Source organism: Aspergillus luchuensis, chromosome 7 (genome assembly GCF_016861625.1).
Source record: "Aspergillus luchuensis IFO 4308 DNA, chromosome 7, nearly complete sequence".
Lineage (NCBI taxonomy): Eukaryota > Fungi > Ascomycota > Eurotiomycetes > Eurotiales > Aspergillaceae > Aspergillus > Aspergillus luchuensis.
The window spans coordinates 2,943,480-2,963,236 of record NC_054855.1 but is presented as its reverse complement, the minus strand read 5'-3'; the positions used below and the strand labels follow the sequence as shown (position 1 = coordinate 2,963,236).

Below are 19,757 nucleotides of genomic sequence, written 5' to 3'. Positions count from 1 at the left end.
TTGAGTCTCAATATTCACGGATATTACAAGCATGTAGGATGTTGTCAACAGAATAACACTCTGTGTGTAGTCCGTCCAAATGGGTCCTTCTTTAAAGCTAGAAACAAGATTGTGATCAGCACAGTTACGTACCAATATCATTTTTCTCACCGCAGGGCTGAACAGGGTCGATTAGGATTCATCTCCCACCCGCGGCCTGGACCAAGTTTTTGTGGCCACGGTGTTTGCGGGTTCCTTGCGGAGTTCACTGAAGAGGTTAGCACTTAGCAGACCCCGACCATGGGGTGTGTGTGGTATGACGAATCTGTCGACTAATCTAAAACGCTCAAGATGGCTCTCGCTAGGCTCGAAATTAGACATGGGGTCTTCGACCTGCCGCCTTAACATGATACTGAGCTGACGAAGCCTCGACTTGGCACTAACCAGCCATGCCCTAATTGGCTTGGCGCACGAGTTCGCGCAGGAACCGAAAGCTTAGCCTTTGTGAACTGCTTGCTTGGGGCAGAGTAGATCATTTCGCATCGAGTATGGACTTCATAGCTTGTATATGTGTCGAATTTTGTTCACCTCTCAGTGACATCTACAATCAGGCAAATGCGAGTGCCGAAAAGGGTCCTAGAAGCCGAGACCCTGGTTGGACCTCTCGTGGCCTGCCAAGGCGCCCGACTGCTCGAGCGGAGATTTACTGACTCCACCCGGATAAGGTTATTACCGCCCTAACATTGGGACCCTCTTGGCAAAGGCCCTGATTAGATGCAGATTAGATGCATCCCATGCCATTTTCGCTGCAACTCCCTGCTACTCGTGGCGGGGTTTCAGCTCCCGTTTGACCAAGTTTGGGAAGCATGCAAGCAGCAATGACCGACAAACAGGTTATCACTAACACTTCGCTGCGCTGCAATATGAGAGATAGTCTTCATTTGATCACAGCCCCTTCAGGATCTTTCCATCACACTGCGCCCATGACATGCGAAAGCCAGCAGTCACAGTGATCTACTGATGTCACTCAACCCCATAATCTGGATAATACTGTTCCGGGCCGCGCAATCGGGTGACGAGTGTTAGAATCTGAGTTAATTTCTGCTGCAGAATGTCAAGCCTGGTGGGCCCGGCCGATGAATAGCCTTCTCACTCCACCCCAACCACAGGAGACGGCTATCACGGTATGTCCCCAATATTGAGTAGCTGACCGTTCTATATAAGACAGCCACCCGCCACCCCAAACAAACTTATTCATCAGACGCTTCAGTCAGTCTTTACAGTCTGCACCTTCGCTCATTCAATCCACCTCCACACTCTTTAGTGACCCTCAACATGCGCAAGTCCACTCGCGCAGTTGTCGCTGCTCTGGCAGCAGCCACTGCTCAGGCTAGTTCCCTGTCCGATCTCTGCACTGTTTCCAATGTTCAGTCCGCCCTTCCTTCTAACGGCACCCTCCTGGGAATCAACTTGATCCCCTCCGCCGTCACTGCCAACACGGTCACCGATGCCAGCTCTGGCATGGGTAGCTCCGGCTCCTACGACTACTGCAATGTCACTGTTACCTACACTCACACCGGGAAGGGTGACAAGGTTGTCGTGAAGTACGCCCTGCCCGCTCCTTCCGACTTCAAGAACCGTTTCTACGTTGCCGGTGGTGGTGGTTTCTCCCTGTCCAGCGATGCTACTGGCGGTCTCGAGTACGGTGCTGCCTCCGGCGCCACCGACGCCGGCTACGACGCCTTCTCCTACAGCTATGATGAAGTCGTCCTCTACGGCAACGGCTCGATCAACTGGGATGCTACTTACATGTTCTCCTACCAGGCTCTTGGTGAAATGACCAAGATCGCCAAACCCCTGACCCGTGGTTTCTACGGTCTCTCCAGCGACAAGAAGATCTACACCTACTACGAGGGCTGTTCCGATGGTGGTCGTGAGGGTATGAGTCAGGTCCAGCGCTGGGGAGATGAATATGACGGTGTCATTGCGGGTGCCCCTGCCTTCCGCTTTGCTCAGCAGCAGGTTCACCACGTCTTCCCTGCCACTATTGAACACACCATGGACTACTACCCTCCCCCTTGCGAACTTGACAAGATCGTCAACGCTACCATCGAAGCCTGTGACCCTCTCGACGGCCGTACCGATGGCGTTGTCTCCCGTACTGACCTTTGCATGCTGAACTTCAACCTCACCTCCATCATTGGCGAGTCCTACTACTGCGCTGAGCAGAACTACACCTCCCTGGGCTTTGGCTTCAGCAAGCGTGCTGAGGGCAGCACTACTAGCTACCAGCCCGCCCAGAACGGCAGCGTTACCGCTGAGGGCGTTGCTCTCGCCCAGGCCATCTACGACGGTCTTCACGACTCTAACGGCAAGCGTGCCTACCTCTCGTGGCAGATCGCCGCTGAGCTGTCCGATGGTGACACCGAGTACGACTCCACCACTGACTCCTGGACTCTGAGCATCCCCTCTACCGGTGGCGAGTACGTGACAAAGTTCGTGCAGCTCCTCAACATCGATAACCTGGAGAACCTCGACAACGTCACCTACGACACCCTGGTCGACTGGATGAACATCGGTATGATTCGCTACATTGACAGTCTCCAGACCACCGTCATCGACCTCACCACCTTCAAGGAATCCGGTGGTAAGATGATCCACTACCACGGTGAATCCGACCCCAGTATCCCCACCGCCTCGTCTGTCCACTACTGGCAGGCTGTCCGTCAGGCCATGTACCCCAACACCACCTACACCCAGTCCCTGCAGGATATGTCCGACTGGTACCAGCTCTACCTCGTCCCCGGCGCTGCTCACTGCGGCACCAACTCCCTCCAGCCTGGTCCTTACCCCGAGGACAACATGGAGATCATGATCGACTGGGTTGAGAACGGCAACAAGCCTTCCCGCCTCAACGCCACCGTCTCCTCCGGTACCTATGCTGGTGAGACCCAGATGCTTTGCCAGTGGCCTTCTCGTCCCCTCTGGAACAGCAACTCCAGCTTCTCTTGTGTTCACGATTCCAAGTCCCTTGCTACTTGGGACTACACTTTTGATGCTTTCAAGATGCCCGTTTTCTAAGCGGGTTGACTGAGAAAGTATGGATTATGAAAAGTCCTTTGATAGGAACTCTATCCGTTTGTATGTAGTATCTTCGCTTCGACAGTCGTTGTACTTCTTCTACCTTTTGTGTCTTCTTTAATGTGTATGCGTGTGAAGAAGACTTTTACTAGCTTACTTAGTCAAAAACATTACTTGACTGTATATAACACCCATTACTATTTGAAACTGAACATGTCTTCCTGCAATTTGATGCATGTAAAAACTGCACACAAGCAATTTCAGAATATGTCTGCGGTTATGAGAACAGAGACAACATTTGTAAGCAAGCTAGTCAGTCTCCGAATCCATCTGTGATAGGCAAAAACAAAGCAATTACCGCTCCCATTGCTCCCCTTCACCAACAAATGACAACAATCCGAACAAAGTCAATCATAACAATTCTTAGCCTTCATAATCCTTCGTCTTGTTCTTCATGGGCCCTCTCGCCCGTAATTCAGACCATATCTGGGATATTCGGATGTTCTGATAACACATTAGCACAAATTATGTACTGAAGCAGAAGAAAAAAGGGGGGGATTTTACATAGGGCCAGTAAGGAAGGGGAAGGAGGGGAGTGGGTGGAGAATTTCCACGGCAACTGGAACTAACCTGATCTGAAACCTTCCACAAGGCATAGGTCAAAAGAAGGGATGCGGCGCCGAACACGATATACCAGCGCCAGTCAGGGTTGCTTTGCAGCGCGTTGACGTTCATGCCAAAGAGACTCTGTTGCTATCAGCCGGGGCAGACAACAGCATAAAAGGAAAGAAGAAATAAAACTCAGTTGACGCTACTACTTACCGATGCAAACATCAGTGGTAGGAAGATAAACTGCCCTCGTTAGCCATGTGAATAGGGAGAACCAATATATCGTCTCACAGTAATTAGACTGATACGTCTCATGAAAACCGTTTCTTCAACGGAAAGCCTAGCAAATTCCTGATACTGTAAGAGCAATTCAACAAGGTCAATACTGTGGGCATCTTACCATTTGGCGGAGATCACGCACGCGTTCATGTTGCTTATCTAGTCGATCAGTGATGATCGCCTTCAGTTGTCCGAGACCCTCTTCTGCCTCTTGCAAACGAAGACTGTGGTATACATCCACCCTGCGATATTCACTGATTGCCTTCTGTATTCCCTTTACCTGGTCTTGAAGGGCCTCTGAATGGTGGCCAAGTCACGTGAATCATCAGCTAGATCAGTAATCAGAACAATGGCGCTCGTCTCGTCACCATTGCACTAGTAGTCAGAGCTGTCAGCGTAAGACGCAAGATCCGGGGTAAGGGGTCCACGTACATGATCAATGACATGCGTCTCAATTTCATCGCATATTAGGGACCATTCCTGAAATAATTCGCCAATGTATTGCTGTAGGAATTTGTCGTCGCTTGCAGGAATCTGGCCGTGAGAGATAGTACTGCTGTAGAATACTGGTTGTATGTCGTCACTTGTATCCGGAAACTGTGGCCTTGTCCACGATATACACCAGCATTTCTGACTTGCTATGCCCCCAGACAGGAATGGGCTATGTCTTTTGAAGAATCCTGCATCTGGATTCGGAAATTCTGCTGATAGGACACAGGTTACTTCGGACAGTCTTGTGTCCAGATGCACGCGGCTGTATGCGTATGATTCTGTTTTATGGTAGAGACCATGCTGCAATGAGGCTATCCAATTTTGTTTGCTATTGTGTAGCCTGCCAGTGCTTCCTGTTAGCATCTAAAGAAGATACTCATCAAACGACAGCTTTTACCAAAGATGCTGAAGCATATCACGTCGCTTGACAAGACGTCCTTGTGGAGTTACATCCTCTGCTTGGTAGAAGTCGAAGACAAGGATCTCGTTCTTCTTTTGTACCAGCTCGAATGACACATTCCGGTACGCTTCCTCTAAATTGCAGAAAGATGCTATATCCTTACTGTCCGGTAATAGATTAAACCAGTCCGCTTTGTGTTTGAAGCAATCCACTTTGGCACGCCATCGAATGAAAAGCTTCACTATCGGTATCAGTCTTTTCTCTTTTGCCAAAGCTAAAGGGGTTAAGCCACGTCTGTCGGCTTTCTCTAGAATTTCCTCTAGATATTTTGACCTCTTATATGTTGGAGCTTCAACAGTGTCCGTAGGTAAATCGGATACATGGGTGATGATTTGTTGGAGGTGATGCTCCATAACGCTGATGTTAGGGATGTCAAGCATTATATGGAAAGCCGTCCTCTTGTTTGGGCCGTGTTGTCTAAGCAATGGATAGCCGTTGGTAATGAGCCATTCTAGAGATTCAGATCGAGTGTGGGCATTCCTCGCAAGTAGCCTCAGAGTAGTATCATCATCGTTCCACAATAGTTCGGCAATATCGCGGTTTCTAGCCTCTATGGCCCGCCAAAGCGGCGTTTTTCCGTCTCGGTCCGCCACGCCTATATTGATGCCCTCGATGGTAAGAAGTATCTTGACGATTAAGTACCTTTCGAGTCGTACAGCACGCGCTAGCAGGGTGAGGCCAAAGGCATCATGCTCAGACAACATGGATGCCTTCATATACTTGGATGGAATTTGTGTCCACGTCCGGATACCCCATTGTGAGTTCTGCCCAGGACGGTGTTTTACCCACAGTGAAAGGCCCGTTACCTCCCGGGAATGGCTTCTGTCCCAAATCAGTGGAAGAATGCGGAGATCATAATCGCTAGTTGAGTGAGAATCGCTTTGTAAAAAACATTGGAGAAAGTAATGGCAAGGTGTCCAGCCTTGGTTATCCTTGTCTTCAGAGAACTTGAATTCCCAACTGAGTAGCTCGATCAATTCTTTGTGGCCGAATTGTGCTGCCCAGGATAAGACCGATCGTCCATTTTTGTCACATCGGTAGGGGTCCGCTCCAGCTTTGATCAATTCGTCCACAGCCCACGCCTTCCCAGTCTCTGCTGCATGAGACAGTGGGGTACGACCGTCTTCATCTTGCTCGTTCAGATCATCCAGTTCGAGGCCCTTCAGTAGCGAGTTCCATGTCTCACGTCCCTTCCAATATTCCGTTGGTAATAACCGCGCTGCATAATGGAGCGGTGTCATACCAAACTCATCTTTTGTGTGTGAATAGGTCTCGCTATCTCGCTTAAAGCGATCGCCCAGAGTGCAGTGGAATTTTTCTAGGGCCCATGATGAGTATTCTTTCCTCTTTTCCTCCGCATTGATATGAACAGGACTAGGGACACACCTATGGCTGCTTCAAAGGCCTCCTTATCTCCTGGTAGGTACGCGTACCCCAAGAAACTTTCCATTTTTGAAGCCTCCACCCAATACCAACGGTGACGCATAAACGGTGCTAACACCAGCCTCGAAAGGATTTAAAACATTTGTGGAACAATACATCATAGCCTAGATCGCAAGGCTGCGTGGGTAAGATAGCAGCATCCGTGCATCGCCTCACGCTAAAGTCGTGGTTCCGTTTGATTTGATGCATTGCCATGTTAGTATGTGGAGTTGATAGCACTCCGTCCAGGGGTCCTATTACTGTAGCCAGCGATAAGCTATTGTTGAACAGGTGTCTGAATAACACAAAGTAAAGGTTCTTAGATATGAAGAAATTTTAAGTAATATGGCATCTCATGTGAAAATTGTTTTCGCGACCGTACGCGCTGTCAATTCACCCATGTGTGGACACCGAGCCTTGTTGACATCTAATCTGACCGAGAGGCGGAAACGTGGCTATGCTCGCAGAGGATCGCATCGTGCAGCAACCCCGCGCGACGTGGCCATCTTGCTAAGGCATTAACGTGATATCATTGGATGCAAGTTAGAAATCGTTATAAGGTGCGTTTTGCTAATTAAATTCCGTATTGTGTTTTTTGGCTGCTAAAAGTCGAGGATATTCAGGATATCTAGGATATCTCGGGTGACAGGTCCCTACGGTGTGCATACCACCGGGTAATCATAAGGGGTGCAGCTACGATTTCTAGTCTTTGCTCTGCTCTCGTCAAGGGAAGAACATTACCAGTATATGAAGAATATTAATAGGCATTCTATGCTATTGGATAATACTAATACAAAGACGAAGGTAAGAATCACTGCACTATCTTAGCAATCCCCATATCCAGATGGGTTCTGATGTAATATGCAGTGCGTTTAGGAAGAGAAAGAGAATTCAGGAATGTTAATGGTGGTAACAGTCCAGGTCTTGCCACCATCGCTGGTGGACATGTCGCCAGTGACGCCGCTACCCTTGGCGAGGGTGTTGATGTAGTTGGGGTCAGCAACATCAAGGATAATCTTGGTGTTGGTCCAAGCTAATGAGTGGTATTATTAGCACGGCGAAGATACTTCGGTAATGTCATTGTTCAACTTACAGTGAGCACCGACAGTGCCGCAGTTGTCCTCGGCACACTCGACAGCGCTTCCCCAGCCCTGAGCCTTGCCATCGCTGGTAGAGAGAGTAGAGACGGTCTTGCCGTTGATCAAAACAGTCTGGGTGTAGTTGCCGGTCGAGTCATCGAACTTGTCTGTAGATCGCGAGATTTAGCTGTGAGGCAGAAACGACGGCTTGTAAATGTCACTTACAGTGCATGGTAACCTTGTCGCCCTTTGTGCCGTCAGCCTGGCCATCACCGTAGATGGGCTCCTGGGAGGTAGCTGTGGAGAGGAGCGGGTAAGTAATTGTTTCGTTTGTTGTTGGTTTCCGTGGTCACTAACCGCTAGTCTCCTTAAGAGTGTAGGCGTACATGGTCCAGTCGCTCTGCTGCCAGTTGTCGGCAATGGACTGGATCAGGTCACCGTTGGAGGTGCCCATACCAACCCACAGAGAGGTGATAGCATCGGAGGAGCCGCCACTAGGGCCGTTGGGGAGGACAAGAGTCGAGGTAGCTTCACGGATGAAGGAGCCGTCGGAGACGGGACCAGTGCTGAAAGCAGGACCCATGGCGGCGTTCACGCCGGTGGCGCCAAGAGCAGCAAGAGCTGCGAGAACCTGGGTGCGGGTGTACATTCTGATGAAGTTGTGTGTGGTAGATGCGAGTAGATGCGGGAGCTCGTGTGGTCTTGTTGTTCTGGTAGACGGACGGCGCGGACGAGATACCTTCTTATATGTTCTAAGAAACTGTGAAGTAGCTTTCAAAATCTATAACTCTCTCTCTCTCCTCAGTGACTATTAGCGTTCATTGTCTGATGTTTCGGGGAAATATCCACCAGTGGGGTTTCGGTCCCCGGGAGTATTGCCCTAGTTGAGGGGGTTTTGGCTCTTGCGCCTTTCATTGCACGAATGGGGTGTGCAGACACAAACATGCTGGCTCCAGGGTGTCCAGAAGCCAAGCAAAGAGTCAATCTATATGGATCCCTCTGACAAGGCTACTGCCGCAGACTCCTACCCTGACTTCCCGTCTTGACCCACTTTGTGGGTAATTAATTCCGATTCCCGACACCATCAGGAAATGTTCTCTTCCAAATCAGTCGCACCTTACAACCAAGTTACAAGCAGAAGTAGGAGTTCCCTGGCTCTGGACTGCTTCATAACTTGTCTTCACGGTTGCCGTTTCTTTTCCTGTATTTGGCGCACGAAGGTATTGAATATCCGAAGGTCAAGATGCTCGCTGAATCTTGGTAGGAAGGGTCGCCATGACCTTTCCTAATGACCGGGTAGGTTAAATTTAGTCATGAGCTTGCTCTAGCGGTTACTCAAACTTAATAACCGCCGTCAACAACCTTGGGCCCAACGGCTAATCTGGTTCCTTACAGGGAAGTGCAATATGGACCCTCCCTGATGCCTATATGGCCGTTCTCCACTTATGGGCCCTACTGTAAACCTTGGAACAGCCCCTATGCAGGGGTCCTCCGTTTTCGGCGTCAACAGAGTAACAGACATACCTGCAGTTGTTTCAACACTTTCAGGGTGGTTAATCTTCCGCCAATAGGAGACTACGGCGCCTTCTTCATTACTCCATCCATAAAGGTATGAGCTCCGTGTTTCATTTAAGATCCTTAGTCATCCCTAACAACCACCACCCACGAGGGCCCAGTAGGAGAACCGGGTGCGAGTCATGGCAATTTTGGCATCCAATTCGAGTAAGGTTTACGAATTCGAGTAAGGTTTACGGGATAATAATATAACGATTAATATTTACTTTCGGTTGACGGGTGTGATTCGAAAGCTAGGCTTCTATGCTATTGATATGACCCACCCGGCCTTACACATTGATTTGACCTAGATGTCACTAATATGGGAAGCAGTTTAGACAAATCGTCTCTTTCTGACGTGATTGCAGTAAGTAAAAGTATAAGGAACTGTTGCCACACCTTCACGGTATTCAAAGTAGCGGTGTCAAAAACTATTGTTGTGACAGTCAATATATATTTCATCAACATCGACGGTTTCCGTCATGTAGATAGCCGATTCTGGTTGAAATCTTCTATAACCAAGTTCCTCACGTCAAGAGCACTACAGAGTTGTTTGCGCTGGGCGATAAAAGCTTCACTGGCTCGAACCATATCAGTTATTTTACTTTCAGGCGACAGCATTCTGTTGGAGAACATGGTCAATTGGGATGATTCTATTCGTTGTATGGCTGTGGAGCCACGGGGCTGGTCATTCAGCATGGCATGGCAAGATGTATTGGAGGATACCCCTTAAATCAAGGGGTTGTCATGGGCTATATAAAGATTCATCTAATCACTGCATCTAGAACACTGCGGAGACTTAGAAACTGTTCGAGAAGATGCGCCTGTATTGTCTTTTGCTTCGAGGCAACCTAGTTGGGGAGAGAATGGGCCCCCTCCCCCATGAATTGATATAAGGCGCATCAATTGCCAGGCTATGAGGAAGACAACAGCGCTATCACCATGCAAATTGTGATTATTTCACTCCAATTCTACAATTACCTAGACTACTATGTCTCTCAGAGACGTGCTTGTGTTGCTTCATCCCTTGCCTGGACGACGGCCAATCTGCGGTGCACAATATTTTCATGGCAGTAGCATAACCACCATGAATTGAACTATCTTAGTATCAGTTAAAATATATACTATGTCATACCTCATGGGATTTAAATGGTTGTGTATGCCAGCTGGCTGGGTTCGCAATCATCGTCGGGTTATTAAAGCGCCTATGATGACTATGCCGTTTCAATATATTGGCATATACCATATATTGTGTGAGGTCGAAGGGAAATATACTTACATAAAAGATGTCGGACGTCTACTTTGTAATACCTGGAGGCCAATGCTATCCTTTGTCCGCAATCATCGAATTGAAACCTGACCCACGTCAGTAAGTCTTATTATTGTGATGAACTGTATCACATACCCATGAAAGATAGTGAATTAAAGCTCATAAGTGATGCGTGTTCTGAGTCTGTTGACTCAGAATTCTAGTCTTTTACTGGATAGTCTAGGAGTTAGACAGCCAGAGGATCCTGCCTGAAGCGCACCAGGCGAGATCCTGACAATTATAGGCAAGGCGGTGCATAACAATTGAGGTTTTCACCTTAGATACAGTCAGTTATCTGTCAGAATATCCTCTTCGTTGTGCTACAGAAATATTGATGCCCCTAAATGTATGGATATCGTAATTATATATTTGTGCTGGCATAGCATGTCTGGATCACGCGGTATCATGTTTCTACGAGCTACCATGAACAAATTTTTGGTGCAGCTGCTCAAGCTACAAGATAGGACAGTCGGTCTGCGCGGGAGGGAGAAGTTGGAGCTGTCATAGTACATCTCGAGATCGATCTCCTTAAACCTTAATCCACGATGAATTTGGAGACCTGTCATATGAGATTCACTTGGGAATTATGTCGGTCTGGCTAAGTAGAGAAATTGATATATGATACCCTTTCCTACTGTGCATCATTCTATCTCTGTCATCATATTATTGATGCAACTTGAGGCGTGCAACCCAAATATAGAAGCCTAACCGGTGAACACTACATCCATTGATGCCTTACTGTGCGACCAATATATGCAGGGCCTCGATATCTGTATCTTTTGAATTGTAAGTCCAAAATGTAGACGCAAACAACCAATCAGCTCGCATGGCTTAGTTGGTAAAGCGCATGACTAGTAATCATGAGATCCTCGGTTCGAATCCGAGTGTGAGCATTTTTGCATTTTTTACTTACCGCCGTCACGGCAGGAGACTTTTCCCGGTAAGTGACTGTACAAGGTCCAACTGTTCACAGTGTCTTCATATGAACAGCATTACGTTCCCTAAATACTCCGTACTCGGAGAGTAATATTGTGAAGGCGATATACTCATCAGCTCGTAGGGTCTGCTTAGCAAGCCCTCCTATGCAAGGGATACATCGACTTCAATTGACTGCCCAGCTGCATAAGACAAACCAGGTGTCGCAATAAATGAAATTTCCAAAAATATATCATGGGGTTATGCAGTATGAATATTTACTCTATAGGAAGATTTGACACCTCCATGGCACGCATTCTTCCTATAACAATAACATGCGGATAACTCGTCCAAAAGAAAAGCCCAATCTAAGACATAGCAAGGTTGTGACAAATGGTAAAATAACGAGCCATGATAAAATCAATTGAGTACCCAGCGAGATACCTAGTTGGCGCTGCGGTGTACAGTGCGATAAATATTACCAAGATCGTGCAGGTGGACAAGCAGCGGTGGGATACGACTTAGAGAGATGTACCCGGCTTCGGCTCCGGGTGATCTGTCACATATAGTATCCTCCCAATGGACATGCTTGCGACCGTGGACTGGGGAGCCTTCGACTATAGCCTCTTAGCCGATAGATGAACATTGTGGCACACAAAGTAGTCAATGCGATATGTACCGAGTCCTTTTATCATAGTTTTGCTGGGGAAGACTAGTAAGGTTGCCTCTAGTATGGGATATAGTTTACTACGGCAAGTTAGCGCATCAGGATTATATATCATTCAACTTGTTATGCCAGTAGCTCGTAAGGGGAGTCCCAAGCAATAGCATCGAGCATATAAACGAAAATTCTTGCCGCAGTATTGATGTATCCTGTGCAGCATATCACCAGATCGTAGAGAATTCGAGATATTCTGAGCCTTGTCGAGCTCTCAGCGTGCCAATACATTTGACATGATCAGTTATGCGTGAGAAGCAATAAGATCAGCGCAAATCAATGGAGTGAACTCCCAAGATCATATGCAAAGCATCTGCTTCATACAAACCGTTAACTTCAGGGTTGTCTGCAAATATCGTGTGTGCCACAACTACCATTCAGGGTTGCGCTGTTGCATGGCCATGTCGAAAAATTGAACAGAAGACCCACAATAAATTGTCATTGGCATGTAAGCAATGCATGATCTCCCCTCCTTGAACCTCACAAGGACGCAGACCAAAGTTACACTGCATCTATTATTTGATCGTCTGCACCAATAATATTTGGGGTATTTGTTGCCCGCGGTATTCGGCCTCCCGGTGGCTCGTATATAAACCCTCCCGAGATAAACATCCATCTATCTAGCAAAAGACACAAGTCAGACATCTGAGACCAAGCCAGTACAATGAAAGCCAGTCTACTCTCCGTTCTCTCTTCCTTTTCCTTGGTTTTGGCCACGGATTCAGCCAAGTTGCTTCCATGGTCGCCTCCTGGGCACGGCGATGGTATGTCTGACTTATGAAGTTAGTGATGAAAACTAAGAAGCAACAGTGCGAGGCCCCTGCCCAATGCTGAATACACTTGCGAATCACGGGCTTCTACCACACAATGGCAAAGACATTTCTGAAGAAGATATTGTCGATGTACTGGGCAACACGCTGAATGTTGCAGAGAGCCTTGCTGTTGCTCTGTATAAAGAGGCCATGACCACAGTTGAAGACCCTAGCGCGACTACCTTCTCCTTGAGTGACCTTGATCGCCCTGGTATCCTAGAGCATGATGCCAGTTTGAGGTATTTGCAACCCCAGACACATCAGAAAATCAGGCTGACCCGCCCAGTCGCCAGGACCCTTACTTCGGCAATGACCATGAGTTCAACCAGAAAATATTCGACCAGACAAAATCGTACTGGACAAGTCCTCTGATTGATATTGAAGAAGCAGCCGAGGCACATGAAGCCCGGTGGAACACTTCCAAGGCCACCAACCCTGACTTTAACATCTCGGAGACCGGGACAGCATTCAGTTTCGGCGAGTCTGCCGCCTACATGCTTGCATTTGAAGAAGACGGTATTGGGTATGCCAACAGATCTTGGGTAGTATACTTTTTTGGTGAGTGAACTTGATGAATCATGAGCTCATAGCGCCGCTAACATGTTGTTTGCGTAGAAAACGAGCGCCTGCCCCAAGAGCTTGGATGGACTAAGCGTCCATTTGTTACTACAGGCGAGATTCTGTTCAACTTGACCCAGCGGATTGTGAATTCCACTGTTGGTGTCACGCCAGAAGTGATAACCAAGCTGAAAGACTTTGCTAAAGCGAACCCCAGTTTCGCTGGGTCTTCGTAAAACCATGATATTGATGGTTTCTCCTGTCTTCTAGCGCTGGAAGGGCTATCATTCCTGAGAGAAAGAAAGTTGCAGATTGGAACAAGGGTTTGTTTTCGATGGATAAGACAGGTAATGCGTTTAGTAATATGTGAGAGATGAGTTCACACAGGTTCACCATTCACCCATGTGTCAATAATGCTCGGACAACAACTAACCTGTACACATGTCTCAACGGGTGAACATTAGTCTTTTGCAAATATTACCTAGGGTGCTTCTGCTTGAGTTTAGTATTATTATCAGTCCGTTCGATCTATCAAAGATATGATACTACTATCTAGGATCCATTAGAGCATTTACAAACCGCCCTCTCATATACTATCTACTACAATTAATCTCACATCGCAGGCGAGTTATCATTTGGGTGAGCTATACTCCAACCACTCGCTCAATAGTATCCCTTACACCATCCATATCCAGCCCCAGCAATCCAATGGCGAGCTTTTGATCCCTGACGTAGTTCGTCTTCAAGCCAGCAGTGCTCCCAAAAGCGGTCGCCCGAACTAGCGCAAACGCACCACTAAAATCACCTACATTCAGCTTCTTCAGCCCTTCGGCTACCTGCTCGTCAGTTGTAGTCTCAGTAACTGTCCACTGTGAGCCTGTAACATCCTCAATCGTCTTCAAGATTTCGTTTTGGGTAGTCTCGACCGACGCAATATACAGAAAGCGGTTTTTGGTTTCCTCCGACCGTAAGACGACAGATAAGACAGCCTTTCCAAGCTGTTCCTCATTCGTCATGGTGAATGATGTGACACCACCGTCCCAGATCACTGCAGACTTCGTCTTGATGTCAAAGCCGAGGAAACCAGATGCAAGTCCCTAGAATATCGATCAGTCATAACATATCCAAGATATGGTAAGAGAAGACAACTCACCCAGTCGAACAACCCAGAAGTAGCAATTGCAGTCCAGCTCAACCCGTTTTTCTCTTTCTCTTTCATATAGTCAATAATATCTCTCTTCTGCTGAAATAGAGGGAGTAGCTGGATCACGGCATCATCTTCGCTGCTGGTCGAGAACTCGGAGGGAATAAACCGTTTCACGCCTGCCTCAATCGCAGCATCAACGAACTTCTTTTGTTCAGTGAAGGCAGTCCCACCAACTGCGGAGATGAGCACATCTTGCCCACGAAGGATTGACTGGAGGCTGGAGGGCGAAAAGTCGGTTTTATGGACAGTAACGCCGGGTGGAAACTCAGTCGTGCCGGATGATTCTTGGCGGGATAGGACGGTAACGGCGATTCTCGCATTCGAGCTCAATACCTTGAGGATAATTTGACCGATCAATCCAGTTGCCTGTGTTGGTCAGTACGGTGTCCGAAGAAACATAGAAACGAAAGACGTACCCCAATGATAGTGACTTTGATTGGGATGGCCATTTTGGTCTGATAAAAGTGGAAGATGTGGTATGAATTGATCGTTTGCTCGAATCTGCTATGAAACTTGCAGCTAGAACTGGGGGAACATAGCCTCTATTTATGTTTGCCTTTGAGGGAATGAATCTACTTGATGATCAGTTGTATACACACCAAAACGCTAATGTCAACCCTAACTTGGGACTAGCCCCAACAGCTCAATGCTTAGTGCTTACGTCCCATCACCCACCTCTAAGTAGATGATTCATCATGATTATAAATATACGGACTGCGCTCCGCTGTCCGCCCTACCCAATCACTGATTGCTTTCCTCCTCACATCATTTCACTCACACTCTCACCTGCCCAAAACTGCCTACGTTGGGATACGTCTTATTATCTTGTCAATCAATAGACAAAAATGCTACGTCGGACAATCGCATCCGGGAGATCCTGCCTCGAATGTAGTCGGCGAAAGATCAAATGTGATAGGTCACTGCCTTGTTCCTATTGTGTAAAGATTAGAGCGGCATGTGTTTATCCGCCGACGAGAAGGCGCTCTCGGAGCCCAGACTCAGGGAATGTCAGTGTCACGAGTCGGCTTGATAGAATCGAGGATACGCTACGAGTACTGAGCGAGGACTTTGGTCAGATTAGACACTTACTACGCCATTTAGTCTCATTCACGGCATCCGACACTACGGGGGATGGTGAGATTCTCCAAACGAGACCCTCGAATCCTCATGGAAACTACGATACTGGCCATGGCCCGGAAAATGGAACAGAGCCTCCAATCTGCGCAAATAGCACTTTTGATAGCACTTTTGATAGCGCGAAAGAAACAACCGAACGACAGCACCCATCGCCTGTCACAATATCCATTCTGTGGCATTGGTACCTGGATACCGTTGATCCTGTGCTCAGGGTATTCCATACGCCTAGTGTTCAGAAAGACCTTATGCGAGTTATCACAGCAGATACCACTGTGGATGTGGGAAAACAATGTTTGCTCTTCGCGATATATTATGCTTCAGTAACCAGTATGCCATCGACCACGTGCCTGGATAAGCTTAATGAAGATAGGCCCACGCTACTGGAACGGTAAGATAGCCATGTCCTCAAACTCGAACCTAGCTAACAATATAGATATCGCAATGCAGTCGAGCGCCAACTTGCACGAGTTGACCTTTCATCGTCCTTGGAATTTACTCTCCTACAAGCCTTCATTCTATACCTTGTGCGTGATTCAGTCCTTTCGCCCCAACTCAGCTAATAATCGTACTAGACCTGCGCCCGACTAGACAGCCACGGCCCATCAGTTACAACCCACCTCCCTACAGCCATCAACATGGCATACCGGATGGGTCTCCACCGCGACGGCACAACACAAAACAATTCAGTATTGGAGACTGAATCCCGACGTCACCTATGGTGGCAGCTCGTCACCCTTGACACCCGAACCGCAGAGGATCACAACACAACCCCCTATATCCTTGAACCATCCTTCACCACACAATTTCCATGCCTCATCGTTGACGCAGGGCTCCCATCCCCGGTCCCATCCAATGCCACTGCATCCAGCACGTTCTTCCAACTTCTCCATTTCGAACTCATATCCTTCACCCGACGCATCGTTTTCTCGGAAACTTTTAACCAAGCAAACGACTATCACACTTCGTCCCCGATACAAAAGCACAAGGCCATCAACGACTTCCGACAATCACTGGAAACCCGATATTTCTCTCACTGCGGCTCCATAAATCACCTAGAGTTTATAACCGCGGCAACTGTTCAGCTCTTCCTTGTGAAAATAAAATTAGCGGTGTGTAAGCCTGGACACAATTTTCGACCTATTTGTGTAGAGGTTCTTCAGCGAGCACTCGCGCTGAGAGAGCATGAGCCAGGGCAGAAGTGGGTTTGGTTAGTTCAGAGAGATATGGAGTGGGGAATGTTGGAGTTGCTGCTGAATGATTTGTGCGCAGACGGGGTGAACGAAGGGAGGGAAGAGGCGTGGGGGGTCGTTGAGCAAGCATATGGGTATTGGAGAGAAGATGAAACTGGACGGGAAACTGGAAAATGGGCGGTCATTGAGAAACTAAGGGCCCGTGCTTTGACTATTCGGGGTTACGAGAGCGAGATCGATGTACCGAACGGACTCGAATTGGTGCCGGAAGATTATGGCCCAGGGCCGGCTGAGGAGCTCGCCGAAGAAACTGGGACGGGAGAACTGCCTGGCGATGGGACCGTGTGCGAGTGGAGTATGGAGGCGTTTGAGCAGTATTTTCAAGGGCTGGGTGCCGGGGACGGTATGTCGAATGTGCTTTAAGCTGTTAGCTTGTACCGAAGCGTACATGTTTAGATGGAACCATACATAGGTTGGTCGTTGCGTGACGAACCCTATAATAAAATTACATACGGACATGACTTCATGTCACAGGACAGCAAGAATTTGTGAGCAATACATATGGCAATTTCGTGCTCTGCCTATAACCTCGTTGGGAAGTGTAGCGTAGAGACTACGTAATTAGCAGCGATGAATGCGCCAAAAAGACAAGACTGGCCTGCAAAAGTATGGTTTGCTCAAGCATACTGCCAGGTGTCACTAGCGGGATGTTCATACCCTGCAAGCTGGCTGCATGCTAAGCTTTATCGGCCTGCAGGGCCAATCACATATTCATTCGTCTGTGCGCTTGCCAACCAACTACTCTGGCGATCTCCCTCTTATGCTCACCCCTCATCCACTCAGCCGACTATCAAAGCAATATAATGGAAACTGCTTATGGCACAATTTTATGCTGGTTGGAGAAATGATGAGCTGGCGCGCAGGGCCCCGCATCTTCCCCAGATTGAAGCCACGGCCACCAGATGCTAGTTCTTTTCTACCCTGGTATATTAGAACTGCCATTATCGAACGCTGTTAATCAACCTACAGGGATTGAACAGACATGGGTGTAACCCTGCGATCGGGGCTGTATTACGCCCTGCCACCATCAATAGCGGGCTTCGCCTACGGATGGGAGATTGCGTCCATGAGCGGCATCTTAACGATGCCGCAGTTTCTTTCCTACTTTCATACGCCATCAGCTTACCGACAAGGTGTCATGGCAGCGGCTCTTCAGGCTGGCGAGTTTGGGGGTTCGCTACTGATTGGGTTCTTTCTTGCTGACCGATTCGGCCGTCGATACACGCTTCTCATTTGTGTAGCTATTTATCTGATCGGGCAGGCAGTTGTTGTCGCTGCACAAAACCAAGCCATGTTTATCGCGGGCCGACTTGTCAATGGACTCGGAGCTGGTGGCCTATTCCAATCTATTTCTCTGTAAGTATACTATCTTTATCGCTGTCTCTAAATTATTCCCTCCCCCGATCTCGTGTGGTTTTGCTGAAAGTGTCAGGTATACCGCCGAAACAACACCCCACACAGTCCGCGGCATTATGTCCTCCACAATGAGCGCAGGGATCGCTGTTGGCTTGCTAGTATCTTACTGGGTACAATATGGAGCGCTTAAGATTTCCGGACCAGCCGCGTGGCGCATGTGCTTTGCCTTGCAGCTAGTACCTGGGGTCTTAGTGGGTATGCTGATTTATCTACGCCCAGAATCTCCACGCTGGCTGTTTCAACACGATCGCAGCGACGAGGCACTTCAAGTTTTGGCAGACCTTCATGGCCACGGTGACTGCTCCAATCCATCCGTACAAGCCGAGTTCCAAGAAATCCGAGTAGTCGTGCAATATGAGGGCCGCACACCTCCCCCGTCATACCTGAGCCTACTCATCAAAGCGCCCTACCGGCGTCGCACTGCGCTAGCAATGGGTCAGCAATTTATGCAGAACGTCAGCGGCGTCAACATCGTCTTCTACTATGCAGCCAAGGTATTCGCGCAGACCGGACGTACCGGGACCCAAGCGGCAATGCTAGCGAACGGCATCGGATCTTCCCTCTTCCTAGTTGCCTCCTTTTCGCTCACCATCATGATCGACCGATACGGTCGACGGAAGCCACTAATTATCGGCCCAAGCCTCATGGGCATCTGCATGATTGTTGTTGGCATGTTACTAGTTGGCTACGGCTCGCCGCATTTCGATGCTGAATCCCAGCAGTTGAAATACAGTTTTGCGAACCTCAATGCCGGCAATGCTGCTGTGGCATTTGTGTTTCTATACATGATTTCTTTTGGATCGACGTGCGCTGCGTTGCCCTGGACTTATCAGAATGAGGTGTTCCCTGTCTCGGCAAGGGGAAGAGGGACTGCACTTTCTGCCTGCATTAATTGGTTTGCGAATTTTTGGCTCGGTTTATATATGCCTGAAGCGTTAAATAAGGCTGCGTGGAAGATATACTTCGTTTTCGGGGGTATTTGCATCGCGACTTCTTTTGTTACGTATTTGTTCTATCCGGAGACTGCGCAGCGGTCGCTAGAGGAGCTTGATTTGTTGTTCACGCCCAATCGGCGTAAGCTGGTTTGTTTTGACTGGGAGGCATGTCAGAAGGGGTCATTGCTGCATCGTGATTTCGAGGGCGTTGAGGTGGCACAGCAGCTGGAGACTGCGCTAGTCATGGGAGGGATTCAGAAGACAGTGTGAGTCAAGATTTATTTTTGCGCTTGCTATACCCGGAATATACTAGTATTTTTGAGGGACCGTGCTAAAGAAGATAATACGAAGCTTTGAGCCGTATGCGTATAACAAAACAGGGCACGAGGGTGGATGTAGGCAAGAACCGAGTGATCAAAACAGAAGGACCAGAACGAACAATCTCCTGGCAGTACACAATGTTATACACAGCCCCTACGGTTTAGAATAGTCACACTAAAAGTAAGCTTCCTCGGCGTCCCACTAGACGGACACGGAACTATAAT

General features: G+C 48.3%; 10 protein-coding genes and 1 non-coding gene across 11 annotated transcripts; 6 read left to right on the top strand and 5 right to left on the bottom strand.

The window, feature by feature from the left end:
- Positions 1-1,314: 1,314 nt before the first annotated feature.
- On the top strand, positions 1,315-3,060 carry AKAW2_70991A (putative tannase; the record flags this gene model as incomplete). Its single annotated transcript, XM_041683634.1, has 1 exon — positions 1,315-3,060. One exon carries the CDS (start codon positions 1,315-1,317, stop codon positions 3,058-3,060), a length of 1,746 nt encoding a protein of 581 aa, XP_041547875.1.
- A 423-nt stretch (positions 3,061-3,483) lies between these two features.
- AKAW2_70990S (uncharacterized protein) lies at positions 3,484-4,072 on the bottom strand (the record flags this gene model as incomplete). Its single annotated transcript, XM_041683632.1, has 5 exons — positions 3,484-3,564; positions 3,691-3,807; positions 3,883-3,912; positions 3,961-4,020; positions 4,070-4,072. The coding sequence occupies 5 exons, from the start codon at positions 4,070-4,072 to the stop codon at positions 3,484-3,486; spliced, it is 291 nt and encodes a 96-aa protein (XP_041547874.1).
- A 152-nt stretch (positions 4,073-4,224) lies between these two features.
- Positions 4,225-4,803, bottom strand: AKAW2_70989S (uncharacterized protein; the record flags this gene model as incomplete). Its single annotated transcript, XM_041683631.1, has 2 exons — positions 4,225-4,323; positions 4,381-4,803. 2 exons carry the CDS (start codon positions 4,801-4,803, stop codon positions 4,225-4,227), a joined length of 522 nt encoding a protein of 173 aa, XP_041547873.1.
- Positions 4,804-4,833: 30 nt separating this feature from the next.
- On the bottom strand, positions 4,834-6,350 carry AKAW2_70988S (uncharacterized protein; the record flags this gene model as incomplete). Its single annotated transcript, XM_041683630.1, has 2 exons — positions 4,834-6,218; positions 6,287-6,350. The coding sequence occupies 2 exons, from the start codon at positions 6,348-6,350 to the stop codon at positions 4,834-4,836; spliced, it is 1,449 nt and encodes a 482-aa protein (XP_041547872.1).
- Positions 6,351-7,194: 844 nt separating this feature from the next.
- On the bottom strand, positions 7,195-8,050 carry AKAW2_70987S (uncharacterized protein; the record flags this gene model as incomplete). Its single annotated transcript, XM_041683629.1, has 4 exons — positions 7,195-7,355; positions 7,416-7,568; positions 7,627-7,698; positions 7,759-8,050. 4 exons carry the CDS (start codon positions 8,048-8,050, stop codon positions 7,195-7,197), a joined length of 678 nt encoding a protein of 225 aa, XP_041547871.1.
- Positions 8,051-11,084: 3,034 nt separating this feature from the next.
- Positions 11,085-11,157, top strand: AKAW2_t70011A. The gene has a single exon. It is a non-coding gene; the product is annotated as a tRNA-Thr (tRNA).
- Positions 11,158-12,561: 1,404 nt separating this feature from the next.
- Positions 12,562-13,503, top strand: AKAW2_70986A (peroxidase family protein; the record flags this gene model as incomplete). The annotated part of the gene is made up of 4 exons (XM_041683628.1): positions 12,562-12,661; positions 12,708-12,948; positions 12,996-13,267; positions 13,325-13,503. 4 exons carry the CDS (start codon positions 12,562-12,564, stop codon positions 13,501-13,503), a joined length of 792 nt encoding a protein of 263 aa, XP_041547870.1.
- A 408-nt stretch (positions 13,504-13,911) lies between these two features.
- AKAW2_70985S (aromatic alcohol reductase) lies at positions 13,912-14,923 on the bottom strand (the record flags this gene model as incomplete). Its single annotated transcript, XM_041683627.1, has 3 exons — positions 13,912-14,364; positions 14,421-14,840; positions 14,891-14,923. 3 exons carry the CDS (start codon positions 14,921-14,923, stop codon positions 13,912-13,914), a joined length of 906 nt encoding a protein of 301 aa, XP_041547869.1.
- Positions 14,924-15,319: 396 nt separating this feature from the next.
- Positions 15,320-17,224, top strand: AKAW2_70984A (transcription factor domain-containing protein; the record flags this gene model as incomplete). Its single annotated transcript, XM_041683626.1, has 3 exons — positions 15,320-15,999; positions 16,045-16,135; positions 16,184-17,224. The coding sequence occupies 3 exons, from the start codon at positions 15,320-15,322 to the stop codon at positions 17,222-17,224; spliced, it is 1,812 nt and encodes a 603-aa protein (XP_041547868.1).
- Positions 17,225-17,843: 619 nt separating this feature from the next.
- Positions 17,844-18,221, top strand: AKAW2_70983A (uncharacterized protein; the record flags this gene model as incomplete). Its single annotated transcript, XM_041683625.1, has 1 exon — positions 17,844-18,221. One exon carries the CDS (start codon positions 17,844-17,846, stop codon positions 18,219-18,221), a length of 378 nt encoding a protein of 125 aa, XP_041547867.1.
- A 589-nt stretch (positions 18,222-18,810) lies between these two features.
- On the top strand, positions 18,811-19,482 carry AKAW2_70982A (uncharacterized protein; the record flags this gene model as incomplete). Its single annotated transcript, XM_041683624.1, has 1 exon — positions 18,811-19,482. The coding sequence occupies one exon, from the start codon at positions 18,811-18,813 to the stop codon at positions 19,480-19,482; it is 672 nt and encodes a 223-aa protein (XP_041547866.1).
- Positions 19,483-19,757: the final 275 nt, after the last annotated feature.